Below are 26,436 nucleotides of genomic sequence, written 5' to 3'. Positions count from 1 at the left end.
AAGAGATATAAAACCGAAAGTTCGTCTAAAGCCGAAGGGCACGGACTAAGCAATAATAAATAAAAATAGTTAAAATTTAATCGATAACATTCGAAGAATATGAAATAACGATGTTAAATTTGTTGAGGATTTACGATATATACTCTTGTTCATTAGAATTAGGTACACTTATAGAATGTGAGATTAATCTCAGAAATAATTATAAAAAATTACTATCTGAGCATTCTTGCATAACCAATTTAACTAATTATTAATATTATGTAAATAATAATACATAATTAATAATATTAATAAATTAACAAATTACAATTCTTGACATGTTACAAATCTTTACAAGTTTATAATTTTTTCATAAATAAAATAATCAGGTAATTTGTAACTTGTAGAATGGCACTAATAGTATTACCTCAATTATGCAAGACAGCTCTGGTTTAAAATTTATGCTACAGATTGCAGAATCTTAAGATAAATAAAAGATTCGCATATCCAATATTATGATAAAAATCTCGAATTTATGTATAATAATCTTTTGAAAAGAATGATTCGTTTTATACGAATATAATGATTATACAAAAAGAATAAATTACCTTTGCATAAATTTTGTTCGTGAATACTTTTTTTCCAATCGCGTTTACGATACTGTTGACGGTGGAAATTTCCTGGAAGCTGCAGAAAAAATATTGCAAAATGATTTTAATTATTACTGCGAAAGCCAAATAATTTTTGTATAGTTTACAATACTTTACTTACTAGCTGACCATTTTTTCGTAATTTTTTTCAATGAAATTTATTACGAATTCGATTCCCTTCGGGCCCGAATTGATAACGGAAGAGAAAATGCTCGAACTATCTTCGAATCGTACCTGCTTATCCGAGAGTACTGTGTGAAGTAACCTTAGAAAGAAAAAGATAAACAGTAAACGTAATACACTCTACATGTAAGAGTTAAAAATGAGATATGTATATGGTGTTCAAAAATTATTTCACACTTGAAAAGAGTTACTACAAAATTGACCTGCTTCTTGAAGTGTAAGGACAAATCATTTTATTGCATCGTGTAGAAGTCGTTACGAGGAATAAAAGTCTGACAGCCATGACAAATAATTTTTTAACATTCTGTACAAGCTTTTACAACAAAACATCTAGAATGTTAAATGTATTACATATTTATCTTTGATTGACTACGATGTCTTTGTATTTTTAACTGAAATACATTTGCTGAAAACTGAATACAATTTGAAAACTGAAAGCATTTGCTCATTTTTTAAAATATAGAGAAATATTGCCCCGTGTTTTTTACATATCAAATATATTATACATGTTTTTACAAAATAATGACGTAAGTATTGCAAACTGAATGAAGAAAAACAAAACTGACACAAAAAAGAAAACAACAAAAAACTTCAGTTTTCTTCAGTTTCAAAATTGTAGGTAGGATAATTTTACTAAGCAGCGCAATATAGTTTATGTACATATGTATAGTGCTCATCTAAAGAAATAAAAAGTATCTAACGAACGTATCCTAAATTTCAATCCTTTCGATGTTATACTAGAAAGAAGAAAACAGAAAGTGTATGTATTGAAAATGAAATCATTTACAATATAAAATGTATTGTAAATGAAAATATACTACAAAACTTATTTCTTAAAAAATTCATATACTTAAACAATTATTGAAATACGAAAGATGCGAAATAAAGAACACAGCTTTATATTCATCTAATATAAATTTTTATCGTTTCATTACCCTACTCGCATTCTCCGAAATTATGCATTTGCATGAATATTCATGGTTTAGCAATAGATAATAACTGTGAACATACGATAATGGAATAATAAACATACTACTACAATATTCTCATGTATGTCGTGTAATTTAAAACATGAAAAATATGTTTTCTTTTGAAAAAGTACACTGAGTAGAGTATAAATTTATAACACTGTTATATAGAAATGGAAGGAAGAAATATCGAGAATATCTTTTACAAACGCGAAAATAAATTTTTGTGTTTTTCATTGATTATAGAACTTACTAACTCATTATTGATTACAAGACTTACTAATAATGACTCACGAAAATATTTGTATACTTATGAGAACTTTTAAATTTTACACTATCACGATGTTTATTAGATGACATATTTGTGGTTCTCTAGATTTCGAACGTGTTTTTAATAGTATACTGGCCTTTGTTCCGATGTTTTGTGAACATTGAAAATTCTTGAAACTTTTTCAGGAAATTCAGGTCTGGCCTGAAAAAGTGAACCGAAATCTTCTTGATACGTCGCGTTAGAACATAACGCAATGTACTATTGAAAATACACTCGAATTCCGAAGAACCACACATATGTTAACTTATGGAAACTCTTCTTATACATACATATATTATGTGTATTGTATAAAAGATTTTGTATAACATGGTACAACTATCGTGGTCACATTTGTATAGTTTGATACAAATCTGAAAATGTATGCAGGAGTTGCAAAATATTAATTGGAAACATACTTCACAAAAATCACAAAATTATTTAAACAGCCAATTACCTATTACATTATTTAATATTAATTATATTTTTAAACCAACTATTCGTGTTACATATTAATTTTTTTATTGAGTCAAATGAGAATATGATCATAATGTTTTAAACGTTACTTCGTGTAATACTATACATATTATTACATGAGAAAAAAATGAATTAACCCCAACATTCAAGAAACTGAGTAATTGATTGCTTAAAATAAACTCGAGATCAAAATATTGAGTAATATTGAATTGAATGATTCAGTTATATTATCGTTATATTATTACTATTATTTAATATACTATTATTTGATTTGTGAAACATGAATTACTCCATTCTTGCATGATTAATACAGCTTAGTAAAGTCAATTGATACTATAAACTCAAATTCGAAAAAACTGGGCTCAATCCATATTTGTTCTCAATGCTTTATATATAAAAATTAATAAATAAAAACTTACTGGTCAAGAAAATCGTCTTTAGTAGCGCAGGCTAAAGATTGGAGAATTATTAACTTTTGTGCAGCAAATGTCGTATCTGAATAAAGTGCCCACAAACGGTTCCAGGATTCAGGATCGTTCTGTTCAGCAACCGTGCAATACGATACACTACGAATATTGGGTGGAAAGCTAAAAAATAAAATCCGTGAACCATCTGTTTTAGCATAATTTGTAAATAAAGTAGTACCTCCTGCAAACCTCCTTATATATATTTGCAAAAAAGAAATTTAATAAGATAAGAGATAGGAAAATTTATCATAATACTGTATTTATTTTATTATAGAAATATGTATTGTACTGTACCGAACACATGTAAGAAATTATATTTGACTCTGCAATAAATTAACACTTTGCTTAATAGTAGTGAAAATGTAGCAGATATAGCTTTTACACAAATTGAAATAATAAATGCAAATAATCAAAATGAGACTCCTTATGTCAAAGTATTTGAGATATTTGAAAAAGAGCTTCAATTGTTTAAGGCGCGAAACAATGTAACTCTATATAGTTATTTATGATAAAAAAATGTATGTAATTCAGAAATCCAAAGAATATAACATCCTTAATACATATAACCTTGTTTATCAACGTTTCATAACATCTAGATAATTTAATTTAAGATATATTTTATATATTTAAGATAATTTCATTATATTTTACAATTTTTGTGATACTGTCCACCCTATTCTTTTTTTAATTATCTGATACACGTAATACAGAATTTTAATTGATTCAGTTTAAATCTCAAATAAAAATGGTAGCTTTAATTTGCAAAATTGTATAAAGCAATTGCGGCATATTTAGGTTGAATATTGAAATAATAATATTTTGTTAATCTATACTTAAGTAAGTGCCATAAAAAAATCCTATTGTGCGCGTATTTTTATGAAAACTATATACAATAAAATTGAACTATATAAAAATAAAAATCTTGTATTAAATATATGATTCTATTAATGACATATATAAAATAAAACTTAATAAGTAAACTTTTGTTCGTTAATATAAAATATTCATTAATATATGGTAATATATAGTAATATATATTGTATAGATATGTAGGATTTCTAAATACTAAGGAATTCAATTGTAAACTTGAAAACTTTCTTTGAAAATTACGTTATTTAATTAGAAATAATATTGACCTTGCCATTGTTATTTCATTGTTGGCCCAAGAGTTAAAATAAGATAAGGCTCGAGATTTGCAGTTTGCTATGTTTACTTGGCATGCCCACTTGCGAATGTGTGATCTGAACAACAAGGTGACGTGGTCATCATTTTCCTTATCCTCAAATCCAAGTTTATTGTATACTGGTGTTAACAGCGAGCTTAGATATCGCTGTAATGTAATAGGAATAAAAGTAATTTATACAATATGATAATTATAATAATATATTAATTATAATTTATATACTTTGAACGTGGCATAATTTTATTTTATATAAATTTATATTAAATAAAGTATTTACATTTTTACATTTTTACTGATTTTAAGGTGTATAACGTATTTTACAGCTGATAGTTGAGATTACAGAAATGTTGAATCGTAAAAATTAATAAAGGAGAAGTGTTAGTATTCCACAAGAAATATTCTTATACGTAATGTTTATATACATACATATGTAATTTCAAAATGAAAAAATTTTATCATATTTGTTCATATCTTTTGTATGTATCATCTTTTTTTTCCAGAACTATGTTGGTTAGTGTCAATGATTTTTGTATTGATGCTATGTGTAATACTTCTTTTGTATACTCATATGTAGATCTCGGCCATTTGATTTTAACTTACAAATTTAAAATAAAGAATAAGAGAGGATATATATTATTTATGGTATGAAAAATAATAAGGTCTATAATAACTAAGAAGTTTCAAGGAGAGCGCGTTGAATCAAAACATATTAACAAACCATTTCGCGAGTTCTATACATTCAGTCAATTGTCGAAGTGACTTTATAATAATAGATGGTTCTCAAACTAAAATGTTAGTGATTAATGATCAGCGAATGGTTAAAAGTAATACATTGTACTAGATAAATTGCACCTCAGTATAGGAAAATTATCAAATGGTTTCTGACTACGGAAGTCAATTACCTATAGTTCCTACCACTGTTCCTATTCAATATCCAACAGTCAATCTCTTCAGTTGCAAAAGTGATGTTCTAAGTGACTGCTTTTCAAGGAAAGATCAAGCTATAGTTATCGAGGCCAAAGATGGAATTCAAATCAAAGACTATGCATTTGTAATTGACAAAATTACAAATCCAAGAAATATACGTTTTATTTGAGGAATTTCTAGCGGTGGAATTTGCGTTTTTCTTGCTACTGGGGAATTAGCCAAATAAATTACCAACAACTACAATGCGATATAAATAAATTGTTCCAATCTTCAAGCCTGATTTCGTTAGACAGATACAAGAGAATCATACTGTTCAATGTCTATTCAATGATTTCACATGCATTGCTAGAAAACATCAGTGGCGTTCTTAATAGCAGGCGTGATTGAGGAAGATTTTCCACACATAAGCAGTAATTAGATTTTACATATAACTAAGAAGTAATCAAAATAGGATACGAAAATACCACTTACTGGATTTATCCAATCTCCAAAGCACTTAAATATTTTTTATGCGAACAAATGTGGCATTTAGCAAAAGCTACAATGAAACCAAAATACAGAAAATACAATTAATGAAGTCCTCGAAACTGATATTAGTTGAAATAAATCAAAATCCATCAAACGAACTAAAATTGATAAGGCTGAAGGCTCCAATAGCCTCTCTGGCATCGACATCAACGGTACAAACATGAATCAGGATATATTGAGCAGATCAAAAACATAAAAACAATCAAACAACCTAAGAAGAAAGCAATTAGAAAAAATCCAGAAAGGAGTATATTACTCCTGTAGTAAGTATTGTATGCAGTGTAGCAATACTATTATTTATTATTTATAGCGCCATTGTTATTACAAAATTTCATACACATTTGGACGACTTTTGGATATGCACCTTTGTTACGGTGCAGCAGACGGCAATAGTACAAAAGCGCAACGGGGATTATATGGGGAAGAATATCCTAATAGAACTATACTGTGTAAAGATATTTTGCAAAATAACCTAACGATTGAGGCATACAAGTACATTGAATCCTGCGAAATCTGGCAGTCGAATTCTGCCGATCCGGATCTGGGAGATAGAATACTGCATCGTATTCAAGAAAATCTCAGGTTAAGTATAAGCATTATTGCTGTTGAAGAAGATATCAGCAACAACCCCCTCATGTTCTGTATTGAAAGGGAAAAATCCACACCTGCATAGCTTTCAGAAAGTTCAGAAGTTAAAAATAGTTTTTCTTAGAAGAAAAGAATTTCGCAAATGAATGAGTCGGAAAATCGAAAGCAACTTCAATTTCTCCGCCAGGATATTATTTATCGATGTGGAAACATTTTATAAATATGGAATAACAAATATACGTAATGAACATTTCTGGGAACGTGAAAATCCTCACCCATTAAGGGATGATTCATGTAGAATGGTACACCGCCATATTTTACCAACGCAGTGCATGAGCACTTGACTAACTGTTTTAGAAATAGATGGATCAGTCGAAGAGAAGCTATACTTTGACCTGTTCGGTTCCCAGATTTAAATCATCTTGACCTTTAGTTCTGAAGATATGTGAAGAAAAACGATTTTTGGAGAAATGCACCTCCATTCAATACAGGTAGAAATATATTTGATAAAAGTCCAGCACTTTTTTTTAGTAGGGAAGAACAAGTTGTTCTCACCAAACTTAAAATTGGATACACTAAACTGATACAATCTTATAACTAAAAGTAAGCCAGATAAGTGCAAACACTGTAACTGTGTTCTGTCCGTAGATCTTAATTGTAGTAACGTTTCCCAATACAAAATTCAATTAGCTGTCTCAAATGAGATTTAGACATATCTAAATCATAAAAAATCATTACGAAAATCTTTTTTATTTTCTCAAAGATATTAATTTATATCGTAAATTATAATATCGTAAGCTACAACTTAAGGTGCGTTCAACCTAAAATTAAAATAATATAAATACATAATTATTTTTCTTGCAAATTTATCTTTGATACTCAATTAAAGTAATATATAGCAAAACTCCATTTATTTAAATCTTACTTATTGAAATGGAACGTGAATTTCTGAACGTGAATTCACATTATATGAATTCCAGCTATAGAAACTATTTGTTCTTCCATGAATCCAAATAACTGGAACTTTAGCGTAAACTTTGATATAAACGATCCAATTTTAAATTCAATGGACCTTGTTTTCTCTACTACAAGACTAACGTTTTCAAATTTGATTTTCTCAACGAAAACTAAAGATCATGCAGGTCAGTGATAATTTTTAGCTCTTTTGCTAATTTTTTAACTTTCATTTCACAGATGGCGGATAAGAATTTAGATTATTACTTTTCAGAATTTCAGAATTTGCTTCGTTTTAATTTGTATTCTGTACTGTACGTGTAAAAATTACAGATGTTATTCATGACGTAAAACATAGAATCTACAAATTAAAATTAAACATCCTATAATTAAGTAATATGACACAAATTTTATTTAAACTGTCACGATCTTCTATATATAGATGTCTGCATAAAATTAAAAAGCGAACAACCTTTTAAGCCTTGAAAAATCAAATCATAGATCTAAAAAGTTTTGTAAAAAGAATCAGATGCATATTATGCAACATTATGTGGAATATTATAAAACTAGGATAAGTAGATAAACATTTCATCTTAAAATCATATAAAAGAACAATTTTAATGATATGCAATTAATTAATAGCGTATTAAATAGCACTCTTTCATAAAAAAAATGGAATATGTGCCTTATCATGTTTATCTCTTGTATCTTCAATTATTTTATGTATTATTTTATTTATCTCTTGCTTTCTTCCTTTACGTTTTACTTTGTAATACATACCACAAACGCTTTGTAACCTTCCTTTCCTTCAAATTGTTTATGCAAATAAGTCAAGCCGTTGAGAAATGCACGCCATGGAATGTAGTTTGTTTCCTTGCTTAAATACTGTGTTGCACTTAAAACAGTAGGGTAATCAACATATCCTGCTCTGCCAAGATTTAACAAATCATCGATGAGAGCTGCACGATTAATTTCGTGTATTACATTAAATCGATCACTTTTCAAAAACTTAATTATCTCTTTCCAATTATCAGGTGCATAGTTTACCTGATAATACCCTGGAAACAATTTATTTTATATTTTTATTAAGTAAAAATGAAATATGTGTTAGTAGATAAGGAATACGTGTCTTTGTAAATAGATATAAATAAAGAAATGAAATCTAAAATGGGGACTTGTTTTATCTATTATAATATTTTTTAATATTTTTTATTTCATATTATAATATGTTGTATATTGAGTAACGAGTACTTACTCTACCTTAGATATTTTTTATATTTTTGCAATTCACATGCATTTTAGCGATCTTTTTTTTTATAAATGTATAAAGATCACAGTTCAAAGTTCACAGTTTGCATAATCTACATAGCGTAATATTTAAGTAATGTATAATGGTGTACATAGTGGTAAAACTAAAATAGTATAATACTTATACTATTTTGTTACAATATTATATTATATTAGGTTTTATGCACAAAATAAGTATTGAATTTTATTACTTGTAATGGTTTAGATTTTTAGTATGATTTTCAGCATTTTTACATTATTTGATTCTTTACACTCTAAACGAGAACACTTTTAAACGAGATAACAATTATTTCACAATTCATTTTAATAATTCTCCAAAAATTTTTCAGAGTTGTTTTATTCTTCTGTGAGTGGTGTAATACTTATAAATGAAGATTCTGAATCATATTTTATGAAATAAAACTTTTTCTATGTAACAAGGTTTTAAAATTGCTTATTTTTAAGCATAAATTTTGTTCAGAGTAATTTTCAAAACAATCCTTTAAAAATTGTTCTCAAAATAGGATATTTGTACAACTATTTACCTGATTGTTGAACGTTTAGCAAGTAGAAATCACTACTTGGTAATATAATGCTTTCTTGAACACTCTTGAACCAGTATTTTGGTTTTGTGTCTTGAAAATCCGAATCGTTAAGATTCGTCCAACTAATAGGAATATACCAAATAGAATTAGTTGACGATTCTTCTGGATTCAAGAAGAATCTCTGTTGTGTCAGCGTTAAATGGTTATTATCTATGTTAGCATGAACTACAGGATAACCAGGCTGAGTGGTCCAGCTATTCATAATGTCGGGAATTAAAATTTTTATTTTCTGATCTTTGACTTCTTCGCTGATTGCGTCAATAAGGTCTTCTGGTGTAGCTACATCATATTGTCTAAAAGTATAATTATATTATCAAAATCCTGCTTTATAGAAATTTTCGATAATGTTAATGTCCTTTTTTTTATTGAAATTAAAACATAATTATACCTGTACTTGCTTATTTTTATTATATTATTTTAATTACATTTTCATTTCATTCATGATTAGCAATCGGCGAAGGTAGATTCCCAACCCGGAAATTATGAAGCTTTAGCTATGTGCAGAGTACATATGTATATATGTGATTGATTCTATTCATTGATTTTCCTTTCTTGAAAACAATTATCAGTCCATTCATATATACATATGTAATTGAATTACGAGTAACTTTAGGATTTAATTGAGACACTTGGCGCCAAAGGAACGCAAGTGATATTTTAGACATATTTCAGCAAAGGGAAAACTTTATTAGCTCGATCATTAACAAGTATCGTTTAGTACAAATATTAATGTTAAGGTTTCTTGCACCTCTGGTGTCAAATACAAAAAATCGATTTGCTCGAATCTCCCTCAAGCTAGACTAATAACGGGTTAAGAGATTCAGTTACATATGAGTAATGTCTTTGAAAGTAATGTCTTTGAAACTACTATACCACTTTATCTTTTATTTATTGTTAGTCCAAATCTTACCGTTTCTTTAAGTAATTTGCAAGAGCCTCATAAAATGAACGACGACCCAATACTTTTTCTATCATTCTTAACACGCTACCAGCTTTTGCGTAAGATATTGAATCGAATATTCCTCTAATTTGTGTTGGACTCCAGACATCATGGGTCATAGCATGAGTGGATATTGAACTATCTGTTTCAAAAGCTGAATGCAGCTGTTCCACGACAAACTGAGCCTCCAAAGACCATTTATTAAGTTTTATCTAATAAATTTTATTATTAATCAATAATGTTGTATCACTTTTATAATTAAAATAAAAGTATGGAATGCAGTAATAAGTTAATCAGTTAGATAACAAAAAAGAATTTGTTAAAGAAACATTTATATGTTTAGTTTTTGAGAAATGTACAATATACATATATTGAAGACGGAATATTTGTGCAGTTTAGATATTGACAACTAAGAAAATATGATTAATGTTACCTAATAAAAGAGATATATTCTATATTTAATTCTGAATCATTCCTTTCATTGTGTGATTTGTCAAAAGTGCCATTGTAGAAGTATCAAATTCGATAAATTAACAAGAAGTTTTAAGAAATGTCAAAATTCAATTTTAAAAGCCTACTATTATGACGAATATTTTAAGAGAACTTTTTGATATTGTACGAATTCATAGAAGTACATTTGGAATTATAATTGGAACATTGATATAGTTAGTAATTATACAAATATACTGCAATTCAAAATTGCAAAAATTATACAAAAAGATAACAAAAACTGAGTAGAGTTAAATATTAACATAATACTTTCAAAACATTGTTTAAAATATAGATGAAAAGTTTAAGTATAATATCACATATAATTTAGAACAAATTTTTATCAAATTTCAAGACCTTTTTTCCTCAGGAGAATATTACATACATATGTATATATGTAATGGAAAAACTTTCCTTATAACATGAAACATATTCACAATATTTAGAACAATTTTCGAGTAATGACTAAAATTTGTTTCAATGTTTTATGAGATACTTTGTTTGTCAGACGTAGAAATAGAAAGAAACTTTAGATTTAAAAGAAATATTATAGATTTAACTGTCTGATATCTATCTATAAAATGAAGTCTCTCCAAGATATTACATGTGTAAACATTTTTAAAAACATTAGATTGTTGTATAATATAAACGTCGCTTCAAGATAAATAACAGCAAAAAATATAGTCTACTTTAATATGAAAGTTTCTAATCTTAAAGTAAGAATTATCTGAATTGATATATTTTATATTATTTAAAAACAGTTGAAGCAAACAAATAGTTGACCTCGGAAAAAACTGTGCATCAACTTAGTATACATATGTTCCAAGAACTAAAAGTGTAGCATAAACATCAATATTGTCGAAAGTTTACAACATAATTCCTACATATAAGTATACTTACATGTTCAGTTCCAAAATACTCGAAATACCTTGCAAAGCCTTCATTCAACCATATATATTTCCACCATTTTGGACTGACAAGGTTTCCAAACCACTGATGAGAAATTTCGTGTGATATCACGTTTACTATACTCTGTTTTGACGCTGTGGTCGATAAATCATGATCATATAGTATGTTTCTTTCTTTATATGTCAATAGACCCCAATTTTCCATTGCACCTGACACAAAATCAGGTAACGCAACCATGTCGAGTTTAGGCAACTGGTATGAGATATTCACTACACTCTCATAAAAATTAACGAGAGGGGTCATAACAGATAGAGCATATTTTCCATCTTCGATTGCGTTTCGTCTTGCCCATACTCCATGAATTTTCCCGGCGTCTTTCACCGAAACAAAGTCAGAAATTATCAGAGCCACTAAGTACGTCGACATTTTGGGAGTTTCTTTAAAAACAATTGTCTTCGTTGCGTTCCTGCAAAAGTTTGATCAAGTGACTCATTTTATCGTTGACGATTATGAACTAATCAACTATTAACTGATTGGTTTTGCACTTTGAATGACGAGAACAATTTCTTTTATCTCGAGTTCCGATAATATTTGACGATATTGATTATATTAATATTTTTATGTACTTATTTGATTTCGTGAAATTAATAATATTTTATCAGGTAGTTCACAAATCGGTCGCCATTATCTGAGTTACTTTTTATTGTTAGTTTAATAAATGTATATTTCTCGAGCAAAAATCCATTAGTATTAATCGACGGATTTGTTAATGTAACAAGTAATTTTCAAAAGCATCATCTTTTCATAAAAAGATAGATGACATTTTATATCTTTCAAAAAGCGTCATGTACCTTTCTTAACATACTTTTATGTAATTTATATGATACATGGTATGGTAAATATAATTTTAGTTATTTGATAGTCATAGACGGTAATACAAAAGCAAATTATAAATTATTATAGTATCAGACGATTAAAATAATATTCAGGCTGTCTCATTTGAAGCTTTGTACGCAATTATTTCCCAAACTATAGCTCGTTTAAAAAGATGTTTCAAATGAAACTTACTCTGATTCGGAAAGGTGGTCACAAATCTTCTCTAAGTGCACTTACTTCCGACATTTCAAAGTGACCATTTTGGGAGAACGCAAAGAATTTGGGCGAATTAGTTTTATCGCTTTCGAGAGGGTAGATTTATCATTTTGGGATAGAGTAAATAATTATATTGATATCCAAGGTCATTCTTTTGAATACAGAAGATAAAAGACAATTTCCGGACATCCAACGAAGGTAGGCGTTAAACAACAATAAATAACTTTGACTGACCTTGGAACATAAACATATATTATAGATCGATAAATTCTTCACGAAACGGACTATACCTCTATCTAAATAAAAACATGCACTGCCGTATAAAAAAATGAAGGTCATCTTGAAATATCGAAAGCACGTCCACCTAAAGGAAATTTGTGACTACCATAAGATACTCCCCTCCCGAAAGAGGATGAGTTTCATTTGAAACTTTTTTCTAAATGAGCTATAACTTCATGTGGGACGTTCTGTATGTTACCACATAACTGAATTCATTTTATAGTATAGTATAAAAATATAACAAGAGACATGTACATGTATATAGTGCTATTTACAAAATACCTTTTTTTAGGTTCCGTTTTTTCATGAAGAAATAGCACTTTTAACTACTTTATTTACAGCAGTAAATTCTTTGTTTGATACTAATCATCTTCTGTTGTAAAATTTTATTATTAAATTGTCAGCACAAAGTTAAATATATCGTAGCAACCGTTTCGTGGATCAGCCCCACATATTGTAATCGTTGTAATTGTTGCAAACAAAATTATAATATCAAATATATATTTAATATCTTGGCCCTAAGTTTATGATTTGAAATCAAAGAAATTCGACGGTTGAGAGTAAGACCAAGGTCATATAAAAATCTATGCATTGGAAGTTTCTTTTTAAAGAAACGCGAATTTGAAAATTTATCAATTACACATGTACCGAGCTAATTTTCAACTAAACATGTCCAAATTTCATTTCCTTCAAAACGGGGCCTTAAACGAACGAATTTTATTTTACATTTTCAATTTAAATTGGTAAGAGGAATACTTGGGATTTTATGACAGAATTTTAAACATATTCGCTCCTTAAGCCATTAAGTGATAGCAGATGAATTATCTATAAAATTTACAGTGATTGCACTTTTATTAAGCATAATCTCTAATATAGTATATTTATCGAGATTTAGAAGATCAGTACCGTAATATTTATGTCACATATTATTTCTTGGAAAGTAAATAGATTAAAATTACAGTATAGTATATTTATAGTTTATGTGAAACAATTGAAAAGCATAAACAAATATTATATGAGTTCATATAAAATAAAATATTTCTCTCCTTTTAGTATTAAAAAAAAATGTTACATACTTATTTTGATACGTATATTCCACTGGCATATTGCTAATGGCGGTGTACTTCTGTGGTAACAGAACACTCATTGTGAAGTTTGCCTTCATTGCTGGTTCATCGAAACAAGGGAACATTTTTCGAGCTCCAACTGGTTCCATGTGCGTGGCAGCTAACCATCTGTTAAATAAATGAAATTGTTTTCATTACACAATGACACATTAAACTCTAACAAAATCGGGGATATTACTAAAGATCATACATATATCCAGTGACTTAAAGTGAACAACTTTACACGAAATATTGTAATATTTTTAAAAATCCGTAACCTCGCGTATAAACAGAAAAATACGAGGTACATAAGTTCTCGTCCACAAGTGTTTCAGCACGTCCATATTATTGCAAATGTATATAAAACATCTTTTGAGAAAAATATATTACCGATTTCGACGTGTGCTAAGAAGTATGAAATAATTTATATTTTATTTGTATTTGTAACAACGGTTGGGATCACTTGTTTTCATCATCACTTAATAAACAGCATATTAAATATATTGCAAGTTTTTCGAAGGCGACGCAAAACGCCTTAAAATGCTTCTAATAGAACAATACTTGAGCGCTATACTGGAAAAGTTCAATTCGTTTATATTTATATTATTCAAACTTTAACTCGTTTGTATTTATATTATTCAAATTTCAACAAGTTCATATTTAATTGCATTAAACTACATTGCATTATAACGCAATGTCACAAAGAACATGTTTTAATAGTGGTCAAGTTGAAAACCGCCGCTTGTAATATACGTGCGGATACAAATTGCGCTTGATGTATTAATAGTGTACAAGTTAGTGGAATTATATATACAACAACTTTGCCAATAGTTCAAAATATAAACGTTACAATGACTAAATTGCATTTTTAAATTTGCGCCGCCTTCAACAAGATTGTAATATATTTAATATGCTACTGAGTAACTAAATGAGTAATCTTAATCGTTGCTGCGTATGTGCTTAAATAAAATACAAATAAAGTATAAGTTATTTCATAATTTTTAGCGCATGTGCAATTTGGTAACATTCTTTTCGAAGAAATTGTTATTTCACATTTCTTAATGAAGCGATCAATACTACAGAGTAACCGTAAAATGATTTCCATTGTTATTAATAAGACAGTAATTTATTTCTATCTATTTATTATTTATTTCAATACTTAATTCTTATTGATGAATAAAAAACTGTTCAACTCCGCATGCGAATAAGGAATAAAGCAACTGAACCCCGTCACCAATATACTTTGAACAATGATAGAAAAGGATATTTCTATAATTCAATAGTGCGTTACATATTATTTCGTAATAAAAATTGACGTATGCCCAAAAACGAATCCGCATAATTATAATTCCTGAAACACGAGTCGAAACCTATATTAAAAAATGCAATTTGAAATGCTTGCCCAGAGTGCTTCTTTGGACTCATCTTGATATTAGTTCAAAAATTGTAGAGCCATCACTGAATATACGTAGATGAAATTGGTGAATACTAAATTCTTTGGAATAACAATATAGTTCGCAATAACAATAGTTCACAATGAACAAATTGGAGAAATTTTGTAAACGGGCTGATTACCCCTAAAGGATGCGGAAGGTTTCATTTCGATAGCGCAATTCAATCCTGAGTAATCAATGAATATATATAAAAATTGGATTTTTGCAAAAAAAAAAAAAAAAAAAAAAATAGTTTGACAAATGCAAAAAAGAATGTTGTCGCTGGATCAGTGGAAGAACATGTCCTACGAGATGTAAAAAGACACATCCCCATTGGTCATACAGTTTCGGAGAAATAAGCATACATAAAAAGGAAACAAATGTCGAATTGAGATACCTTCCTTTTTTACAAAGTTGGTATAAAAATATATTTCAAATAAAACTCTTTAATTTAAGATTGAGCACTGATTTTATGTTAAATGACTAGTAAAGGCTGTTGAAAAAGGTCTCAACTAGTATAAATAAAACAACACTTAGGTTGGATGAAAATTGGCCCTACGTGAATAGCTGAGCAGAATGAATTCGAGTATGCAAAAATTACGTCTGTTCAATGTTAGAAGCAGCTTCAATATATATTTTTAATGTACTATAATAATATTATGAAACATAAATATTTACAGTATTTGATAAAGACACTTAATTGTTTATTAAAATAGGGCTATATCCCAATACTTTTTGTAAATAGAATAGAGGTATGTTCCTTGTTTTAGAATTATTTCATTATAACTTTCACAATATAACAAAAATATAAATTTTTCGATCAAATTGCACTAAGTGTCTAAATATTTATCGATAATAGTGTGTTACGCCACGAGTCTTACTATAGGCCGTATTTCTAACCGTCGCTCGTGGCACTACAGTGTCGCAAACAGATCGTCTTATCTAACCGACGAAAAATACACAATGTAGCGGCAAGCGCATAGTTCATCAAGCAGCGATGTTCCAGAAATGTCGATTCGTTTAACGTGAGCGTTATTTCATATACACAAAGAAAGTGGCATACGTGCTCATAGGCGCGAACGGTGACGTGACCCGAGCGTAGTGAGGATCGTCTTCGAGGATCGTCAAGACACAAAAAAAGATCGAAGGGCAATGAGTATCATTTGAGGATTCAAACGTTATGCATCGAGAGGTTCTGACGAATAAAATTAAAGTTGCTTAATCTAACAAATGTATCAAGAAATATTATAAAGTCGGGTCGAATTACTAACAAACTAATTGTATAATTGATAAATAATTTGTGGCATGTTCGTTATATTATTTCTAAATATTGTCAAATATACAAGTTTATATTAACCCTGTTAATTCAGTGTTAAACTCGTTGAACCACCTCTGTTATCTTAATCGAAACAGGGGAACGACTAATTCGCGGCGTCGATTATCCGAATCGTAGCGAGAATTTACGCCTCTCGCTGACCGCGTCTCTCCGCGATCGGTCGTAACACAGTGTGAATAAATTCTTTACCTTGTTTGACCATCTTCATCAATGTACGAACTTCTATAAAATCCACGCATGTCTTTCTCATTTAAATGTCCCCTATATTCTATCGTAGTAACTAATTTTTGTCCAACTTGCAATTCTTTTTCTAGCTCGATGACTAGGAAATCATACTTTTTGTAAACATCAGTGCTTACAATAACAACATTCTGACTGTCTACGACCACGGATGTATATTCATGGATTAAGTCTGCTGAATGTAAAGTGATATTCTTCGTTTTGTTCGTAACGGTTGCTTTAATCTTCACTGATCCTTTGAATGTAAAATTGTCGAGTTCGCTTAAATCAGTGGTTATCCAGATGGAATAAGAGTTAGGAGTAATGCTCGTGGGTAGACGATAATTATCCGTATCTTGGCGGTGCTTGTCATTGAAATCAATTACCCATGACATAATTGGTCTAGTATACTTCTTCAACCATGACAATTCGTATTTTGCTAGTTCTAACGAATTGTTCAACGAATCTAAGATATTCTTGAATTCAACTTGGTGTTGCTTGATCAAATTTTCAAATTTATCCACTAATTTTTGAGTGGAGAAACGTTTCGAGGCTGATGACAGGATACTTGAAATTGTCTCTGTTCCCTTATAACTGAAATACATGTTTTATTATATTAATATTAATATTTATTGGACTGTTAAAAATTTCATAGTAAAATTTAAGAAAAATTATTTTAAAAAGTACTTGTTTGGAGAATTCGCAGCGCAATTTAAGATAAATTTAAAGATAAAACATTAATTTGAAAAATTCATAGGAAAATGAAGAAAGACTTAAAGGTAGTAGAATTAGAATTTTTTGTTTTTAAACAATTTTGTATTTAAAAAATTAATAAAATGGTAATACTGTTACTTAAATTTTATGTTGCTAAAGAACTTTTCGTTCGTTTTGGTAATTGATTAATTCAAATGGTTTTGCAGTACTTCTCATTATTTTATTTATTGGCATTAAAAAAAATGTGGAAAGCGTAAATAATAAATTTGAAAAAGTCGAACAACTGTTGAAGTTGAACATTTTAGCTGGAGATGAGATCCAATATTTTTAGGATATTGTCCAATTATAGTTTAATGATGTCTTATTAAGAAACGCCTTTTCTACTAATTAATCTTAAATTTGACTCACTAATTGCTACATTTATTATAGTATTCTAGAAATATTTCTCCCAAGTATATTTTTAGCAATTCTGGAAACGCTACGACTTTTCCAAAGAAGTAGAATGTAGAATTAAATTATATTATATCAATATTTACTATAACAACAAATAAGTAGCACTAATAGAAGATATGAAACGATACATTTTTTTTGTTAAGCTTGGAACATACAATTTGATCATTTCAGTAGAATGTTTCGCGACGAAATCTAACACAAACCCTGCGCCAAAAGCACTGGAACTGTGAACTGCGGAGAACACGGCGGAATTGTCTTGCATTCGAATTCTACTTTCTTCGAAATTTTTTAGCGCGTATAACAGGTATCTGTAAAAGTAATTAACAAAATCGTGAATTCTGAACGATACATTTCTATGTGTAATAAACAAACTACGAATGTTTATGCATTTCTGATGTTTAAAGATGTCAAAATACTATATATGCGGATTATATATATACAATGATATTATACATATATATATTTTTGTATGTATGTATGTATAATATCATTGTATGTAAATGCATGTACATATGTATAATATCCGAACTAAAGCATACGTTACAATATTTAGGGGACAAAACATGTTTCTATTTAGGTTCTTATTTAATATCACTTATTTAATGATATCCATAATATCAATTTGCATAAACATCGGCTGTCTAATAATAAAAGCAAGAATAGGATTCTGACTTCTCTAAGAGAACAGCATCCTCGGTACAACCGAGTGCCTCTAGTATAACCACTTGCTCAGTTGCGGAGTTTGAATGACTATATTTATTCCATAAAAATTCCCAGTCTTCTTTTGTTCCATATTTCACGCCCATGCAATATGCGACAGGTCGCTGGTTGGGTTTAATTCTAAAAGGTAAAGTAATAGGCGAAATTGATTACTAATTTACCACCACAATCATATACATTTTTGTTATTTCTACCGCTACAAGTAAAATATTGTAATCTCGAGTTAGTTAGTAATTCTATTTCTTAATTAGTAATGTAGTATAACTATTCTGTTTAAGAATATATATCACTGTTAATATGTTTTAGAATTGAAATACTATGTTGGAAATACTATGTTTGGAGTTTAATACTATGTTTTTACAATTTTCTATTATATTGCAACAATAAAATAAGAATTCAGATTCAGATATGAGTGATCTATAGTTAAAAATAAGTGTATTAAGCTATATTTATCTTAGTATTATTATAGAAACAATTATATATAATATTATTATACATTGATTTATTTATACATTTAATTATTGATTATTAAAAATAAGTAACTGAGTGCAAGTTGATGTATTGATGATCCATTTAGTTACAAAAAAAAAAAAAAAAAAAAAAAAAAACGAAGACAGAAGAGTACACAAAATAATTTGAAAGTACAAAACCGATATATTTTTCTCATAATAATATAATTCTATATTGTATATCAGTAATTTCGTGTATATAACACAAATTCATATAATATGACATTTTTTAAGTACTTAATGATTGTGTTATACGAAAATACCAGTTTTGAGATCGCTTATTAAATTTGTTTCAGACTTAAATGATATCGACATTTTAATTCCCTTACGTTATGTTATATTTTGTCCATTGTTGGAACATTCTAGTGAATGTCTGCACGCAGGTTTTGTGACCATAGTTACAAGCCCACTTGTTCAATTCACCTCTCAATAATACTGTTAATCTATCGTCATTTGAACGGTCCACATACCCAATATCTTTGTATACATCTTTGATGAGGACGAGAACAAATTCCTATAAGAATTAATTGCGAGGGTCATTGGAAAATCGGCATGAGTTACGCAGGACGTTTGAATATTTCCGTTACGATTTAAAATTTTTTTCAATCTGTTTGTAAATAGAACTTTATTTCACCTATTAAGTTGTTCGAAAAGTTCCTGTTGTTTCTGACGATTTTTATTTTATATTTTTTCTAAAATGGGAGAGAATTATTTATTATGAATATCTATCATATAACAAAACATAAAATTTGAACAAATAGGAACTATCTGTAGTTGAATTATATAAATAAATACAGTAATCTAGGAGAGACATGTAGAAATTACAATGCAAATTGTTGACATAAAAAGTATTGGTTAAATGGGATGTTTTGCTATTTCTATCCTATTTATTATATCCACCGAATAAAACATGGTCCGCATGTTATTTATATTGATTTTTACAAAATTGTATAATGCCACAAAACTGCCATTAAAAACCTATAACAACTACATAGATTGATTCATCATTAATAGGGGAAGAAGAAAAGTTTTGAAAACTCGATTGTGATATATAGTAAACTCAATTTATAGTAAAACGTCATTGGCAAAAAACAGGAAAAGAATATTAATTCTATGCATAAACGTACATTATTTTCGAATTTTTTTTAAATTTAACTACGAATTTTCCAAACAATCGAATATTATAACAAATACCGGGTTGAAACTTTAACTATCCTTCGATTTCAATGATTTTTGGATATGCTGTAGAAGTCAATATTTTGAATAACTTTTTCTTATATAAATTTTTTTCTTACATATGCATGGTATTCGGCTACAAGTGTAAAAATGTTAAAGGGTGATTTTTGAAATTAAAACAAGATAAAAATCAGGAATAAAAAAGTTGTGTTTCCGGATTTGTTCTTTAATTAATGGCAATTAAATATTAGCCGAGATATTCCTATGCACGAGAAAATCTCCTTACATGAACTCAATTAGGTAGGTCAGCCTATGCAGCGGGGTGCACAGGGATCCTCAAATCGAACAATACATAAGCAGCAGTTTACCTCGCACAAGTCACAGAAAAGAATATTATGCTATTTGAAAACGTAAACCATTCTAAGTGACGTCTTGTATGAAAAATCGTTGTTTAAACGTTATTCCTGCCTACTCATTAAAATCCATAACAGCATATCGAAAACTGTCTCATGGGATTTTCGAATAGAGAGGATTAATGTTTATTCTAATCCTTTGCCTCCATAGTTAATTAACAAATAACAACATATCTAAACAATTTTTATATGTCGGTAGGTAGCAACGGTAGAATATATAATATCGTAGACGGAATAATAGACAAAGACAATAACAAGTCTATTTTATACGGCGCTACATCAATCAAAGGAAAGTTAAGGAAAAGATTAGTTATCTACGAAGAATAAAAGAAAAAAAAACAACAAGGAGCACAGTCGATCTGGAAGTGTAATGAAGAATAAAAGGTGTTATAATTGCAGTGATAAAGAACATGTCAGTGCAGATTGTCCGAGCAACTCGGAAGGCCCTAAGTGTTATAAATGTAAGGGGCATGGACTCATCGCAGAAAAGTGCAACAATCTGAGTGAGTCCCCTAAAGAAATTTGTAGTGCGTGGTGATTGTTACAGACGAAGTGTGGTAAAGACGTTAAGATCGGTGATTTCGAATTGAATGCGCTGATAGACACCGATAGCGAATTAACTTTAATGCGAGCGGATCAGTATTTGAAAATTGGAGCACTCAAATTAGATCAGAAAATTGTTAAATTTCGCTGTATATCGGAGAATTTTCGATGAATGTTCTGATAGACGATGTAACGAGTCGTACGTTATGGCGGTACATGTAGTTTCAGATACTCAGATGCAATTCGTTTATTGTTGGCGCAGACTTCCTGAACACCGTTGAAGTAAATATAAAGAAAGGAAACGTTTCTATTCGTAAAGTGGAGAAAAAAGATTGTAATAGATTGTCGGATGGAGATGACACGGATGGTTGCGATGAGGTTTTCGTAGGATTTACAAAGTGTCGTGCGAATACAATCGTACGTGTTTGTACAATCGAACAAACAAGACCTAGCACGAGCACGTCAAAAAAATGTGATGGTAGAACGTCGAAAGGTTCCTTAATAGTTTTGAACGTGATTTCGAAGTTGGATGCAAATGAAATAGCAGCCAAATCGAAGCAATTTCGAATCGGTGACGAGATCATTTAAATTTGTAGACATAAACTGCGTGATGAGGAGTTAAGTAACACGTGGGGCGATATTCTTGTGCGCATAAATGTCGTGCAACAGCAAACCTCTTCCAAGTGTAAGATAGTTGATACCTTGATGAAGAATGGCGAGAACAAGAGTTTTAAGGAGCGAGATCAGTCGCGCATAGAAGGAAAGAGAAGAACTGGGAGATTCAGGCTGAAAACAGATGGGCGTTTAACAAGAGACGCAAGAAGGCGACAACGTACAAGATGGGGGATCTGGTGGCAATTAAGAGGAGGCAGGACAGTCCAGGACCAAAGCTCCACTCGAAGTTCCTTGGGCCGTACCGCGCGGTCAAAGTTTTAGAAAATAAAAGTTACATAGCGCAGCGAGAGGACGAATACGAGGGGCCGCGAACGACTTCCACGGCGGCTGATCATATGAAGTGTGATCATATGAACTGCTCAATTACTATGCAACGTGGAACCACCGGTCCCTGGAGACAAGCTGCTTTTAGTTATTTGGTATAAGGAGGAAGCAGATATACAGGATAGCTAACATTCCAAGAAGTGTTGTTAGTGCAGGAAGGCCGAAGTGGTTTGATCGACCGAGTACGCAAGGTCCAAGAAGAGAATCCCGCGGCAGCCATAGAAAGACTGGGGCGCGAGCGAAATCAGTGATGATGAGTACATCTGAGATGAGATGCATTTGTCTGAATAGTCGCATGTAGAAATGTAGTATAATGCAGTATCGTGGATGGATTGCCTGGGAGATATCGGGTGTGTGTTGTCAGCGTTGTCAAGGAGTGTATTTAAAAAAGAACCATTGTAACGAGAGTAATTAGTAACGAATAGTGACTGCGTAAACATAGATTGACGGAGCATCAAACGATATTGTAACAATCATACTGTTAGCAAACCTACTAGCACTGTACCATTTCCTACATGTACAATTCCTACAGTCGCAATATTTGGCAAATCGTGCGCGACTAGTCGCAAACGGAAAAGCCTTTAAAATTGTAAAGTATATACAAAGATAAAGAAATCAATGGCTGATGTTTATGAACAGATCACCAAGCAGCGTGCGAAGCGGCGAGCGAAGCGTCCAACGCGTCGGTTCTGCTTGTGAACTGTGTCAGAGATACACATACATGAGTAGAATTCGCTGTAGCGATACTGACAGTTTTTTTGCAAATATTTCGAAAATTAGAAAAATTTGGCGGTAATACACAAAGGAAAAGTTGTTTTCTATAAAATATTAAAAAATCATCGAAGTCGAAGATACCAACAGCTTTCTAAATAATTACCATAGTACATATTTACTATGGACACATTATTTAGATTATTTTAAAGATTATTATCCACTTAAGAACGCATTAGACATGAAACATTAATATTTATATTTTAAGTATGCCGTGAATACATTTAAAAGTATAGAATAAGTATACGGTACGTTGACAAACCTTGAAATGTTTATAATATTCATTATCTCCAGATAATCGTTGATCAAGATACGTGATCCCAGAGAATGCAGCCTTGAATGGCAAGTAATTCCTTTCTCGTCTAATATATTGCAAACCATCCAAAGTAGTTCGGTAATTAAGCAAACCAGCTCTTGCTAAATTCAACAAATCGTCAACCAGAGCGGCTCTGTTAAGAACATGTATGTTCTGATAGTTTTTACTATTTAAAACATCGATAATGCGATACCAGGAAGCATTATCATAATTTACTCGATAGAAACCTGAAAAAATAATTTTGATTTGTGAAATAATGGTTCTATAAGTTTTATATGTACCATATCAATGATCTTATTGATCTTAACAAGGTTTGTATACTTATACCTAATACATACTTTCTTATTTAATTATCTTACAAGCACTATGAAAGTATTTGAACACCTATAGGTACCATTAATGAATTATGTATGTTATACGAACTTTTGAAATTTCATGAATATTATTTTGAGACTCGAGTATCATGATTGTATTAGTAAAGTTTGAAACGAATTTAAAACTATATATAAAAATTACAGGATATTAAATTGTATTAAATATAATAGAAATATATATTACAGAAATATCGCAAAAGTATTAGAATAGCCAATCATTTACTGTATTGGTAAACCCCGATATTAAGCGGTACCATCTACAATAAATGTCTCGTAATTTCTATATATTTCTATTTATTTTTATGTGTTTTCTAAGTGTTTAAATACTTCCATGAAGTGTAGTTTTTGAAGTATAATTTACTATGTAGTGTCTGACACTGAATGTAAATGATAAATGAATATAAAATGTGTTCATGATATATAAAATAAAATAAAATATATACTATAGAGTTATATGAGATACATAATGAAAATGAAACCATTAGTCCGGTCAAAATAGACATAAAAATAGTGATCAAAGAATAAACATTCCAACGGAGTTAAATTCTAGTAGAAACCTTGGGTACACCTGTAGAAGTAAAGTGCCAAAAGTCTCCATTGATTCCATGTGTGCTAAAAAAGTTATTCAAGGTCAAAGTAAAAATTTTCGGATTTTTTGAATTTTTCTTGAAAACGGTAAGTTTTATCGAAAATATAGCCCAGACAAAAATTGTAGATCATAAAATTATCTACAGAAATGTTCCTCATACTTTTTTCCCTAAGAATATCTCCTAATCGAAGGAATCGAATTCCCAAGATATCGCCATTCTAAAAGTTGAAATTCTATTGTCCACGTGGCGACGCTCATATACCTGCTTTTCAGAAGTGGCTTAACTGAAATACTTTTAGTGTTGAATGTTCCTTTCGAGTGAATACATGTATTTATTGATAGCGTCTACTATTACAGTTTGTACCCATTAATATTTTTAAAAAATGTCATAATTGTGCTTTATTTGCAATAAACTTTTGACGAAAGGTGAAACTGTTACAGTTAATCGTGGAATGAAAACTTTGATCGATGCAAGTATCGAAAGAGGTGATGAGTTTTTTGATTATCTGAGAAGTGAAAAGTCTGTAACAGTTCACGTGGATTGCCGAAAATCGTACACCCGGAGAATTTTAATTGCTGCTATCAAGACATAGTACATCAAAAGTAAGTTCACCTCGTACTAGAGCACGAGTAAGTGAATCCGACTTTTGTTTTAAGAAATATTGCTTATTTTGTGGCGATGAAGCGGATGAAGAGGCTGAAAAAAAATCTTGCTACACTTTCATTCAAAGAATCCGTTTTGACAGTAGCTCAGGATCGTTCTGATAACGTAACAAAAGCTGTTACTGCACGCATTAATTTTGAGTATGATTCAGTTGCTGTTGAAGCTAAGTATCGTAACAATTGTTACAAATCTTTCCTGAGATCTAATACTGGCGGTAGAGTAGGCCGCCCTCAGGATGAGGCAGCAAACTCTGCGATGGAGGAAATTTACAAGTTTATAGAAAGTAGTGATGATTGCCAGTTTACATTGGATGAACTAAAAAATGTTAATAAAAATGTAGCTTTAGATAAGAGAACCATAAAAATACGATTGAAAGTAAAGCATGGTGGTAGAATTATTATTACAGAAAAGCCGAGAAAATTAACATTTATTTGTTTCGTCGACAATTACCAAGACATTTTAAGTCAAGTCTGGTCTGATAAAAAAACTTGAACAAAAAAGAAGAACGGTTAAAAATTTGGAAAGCCGCGGCAGCAATTATTCGTGACAAGATTCAATCTTCGGTGTTCGATAATACTATGTACCCCCCACCGAGTAGAATGTTCGAGAATATAAACACCGATATCCCGGATTCATTATCATATTTTTTGGAGCAAGTCATTCTTAAAAACAAACGTTATAATTTGGAGCATCTGAAGTTAGTTTATACAAATATTAGCCATATCATTATGGGTGCTGTTCGGCCTAGATCCTTTAAATCTAAACTACAACTGGGACTTTCAGCTTTTTTTCATCGGCGATTTGGTTCAAAACGTCTCATACAAATTTTCTCATCTTTTGGTTTGTGCGCATCTTACAGTGAGACAATGATGTATGAATCAGCAGCAGTTTTTAATCGTCCACCTCATATTTCATCACCAGAAACAGGCACATTTGTTCAATATGTTGCAGATAATGCTGATATAAATGTAAATATTTTGGACGGTAATAATATGCTTCACACAATGGGTATTATTCAGATTGTTACTCCCAAGGATTCAGTATTACTAGAAGAGCCTATGCCATGAGTAACTGAAGTCCTTTTAGCAAAAGATTTCGCAATAAAAACTCATGTACCGATACAGATCTATCAAAATACTGGTGTAGTACTAAATGTGGCTGTAGAAGAGTAGGGTTGTCATGTTCACCAACGTGTACTAATTGCCAAAGCCAGTCTTACTCGAATGTTCAATCGAATCTTATAGACGAAGATTCGTGTGATATTGATGAAGAGACAGCTGATTCATCTT

At 30.2% G+C, this 26,436-nt stretch overlaps 1 protein-coding gene across 3 annotated transcripts in view; it reads right to left on the bottom strand.

The window, feature by feature from the left end:
• The window catches only part of LOC126917395 (putative aminopeptidase-2), a 69,893-nt gene that overhangs the window by 30,471 nt on the left and 12,986 nt on the right, over positions 1–26,436 (bottom strand). For all 3 annotated transcript variants that reach the window (XM_050724224.1, XM_050724215.1, XM_050724233.1), the window contains 14 exons: positions 23,467–23,747; positions 19,632–19,816; positions 18,746–18,913; positions 18,229–18,381; positions 16,877–17,500; positions 13,889–14,047; positions 11,433–11,907; positions 10,014–10,255; positions 9,044–9,396; positions 7,992–8,269; positions 4,168–4,361; positions 2,984–3,151; positions 751–894; positions 588–666 (listed from right to left, as the gene is read on the bottom strand). In XM_050724224.1, the coding sequence (XP_050580181.1) occupies positions 588–666; positions 751–894; positions 2,984–3,151; positions 4,168–4,361; positions 7,992–8,269; positions 9,044–9,396; positions 10,014–10,255; positions 11,433–11,907; positions 13,889–14,047; positions 16,877–17,500; positions 18,229–18,381; positions 18,746–18,913; positions 19,632–19,816; positions 23,467–23,747 (3,503 nt within the window). The remainder of the gene's footprint in view (positions 1–587; positions 667–750; positions 895–2,983; positions 3,152–4,167; positions 4,362–7,991; positions 8,270–9,043; positions 9,397–10,013; positions 10,256–11,432; positions 11,908–13,888; positions 14,048–16,876; positions 17,501–18,228; positions 18,382–18,745; positions 18,914–19,631; positions 19,817–23,466; positions 23,748–26,436) is intronic.

This window comes from Bombus affinis, chromosome 1, assembly GCF_024516045.1.
Source record: "Bombus affinis isolate iyBomAffi1 chromosome 1, iyBomAffi1.2, whole genome shotgun sequence".
Taxonomy (NCBI): domain Eukaryota; kingdom Metazoa; phylum Arthropoda; class Insecta; order Hymenoptera; family Apidae; genus Bombus; species Bombus affinis.
The sequence above is the reverse complement of the archived record's forward strand: the minus strand, read 5'-3'. Positions and strand labels throughout refer to the sequence as shown.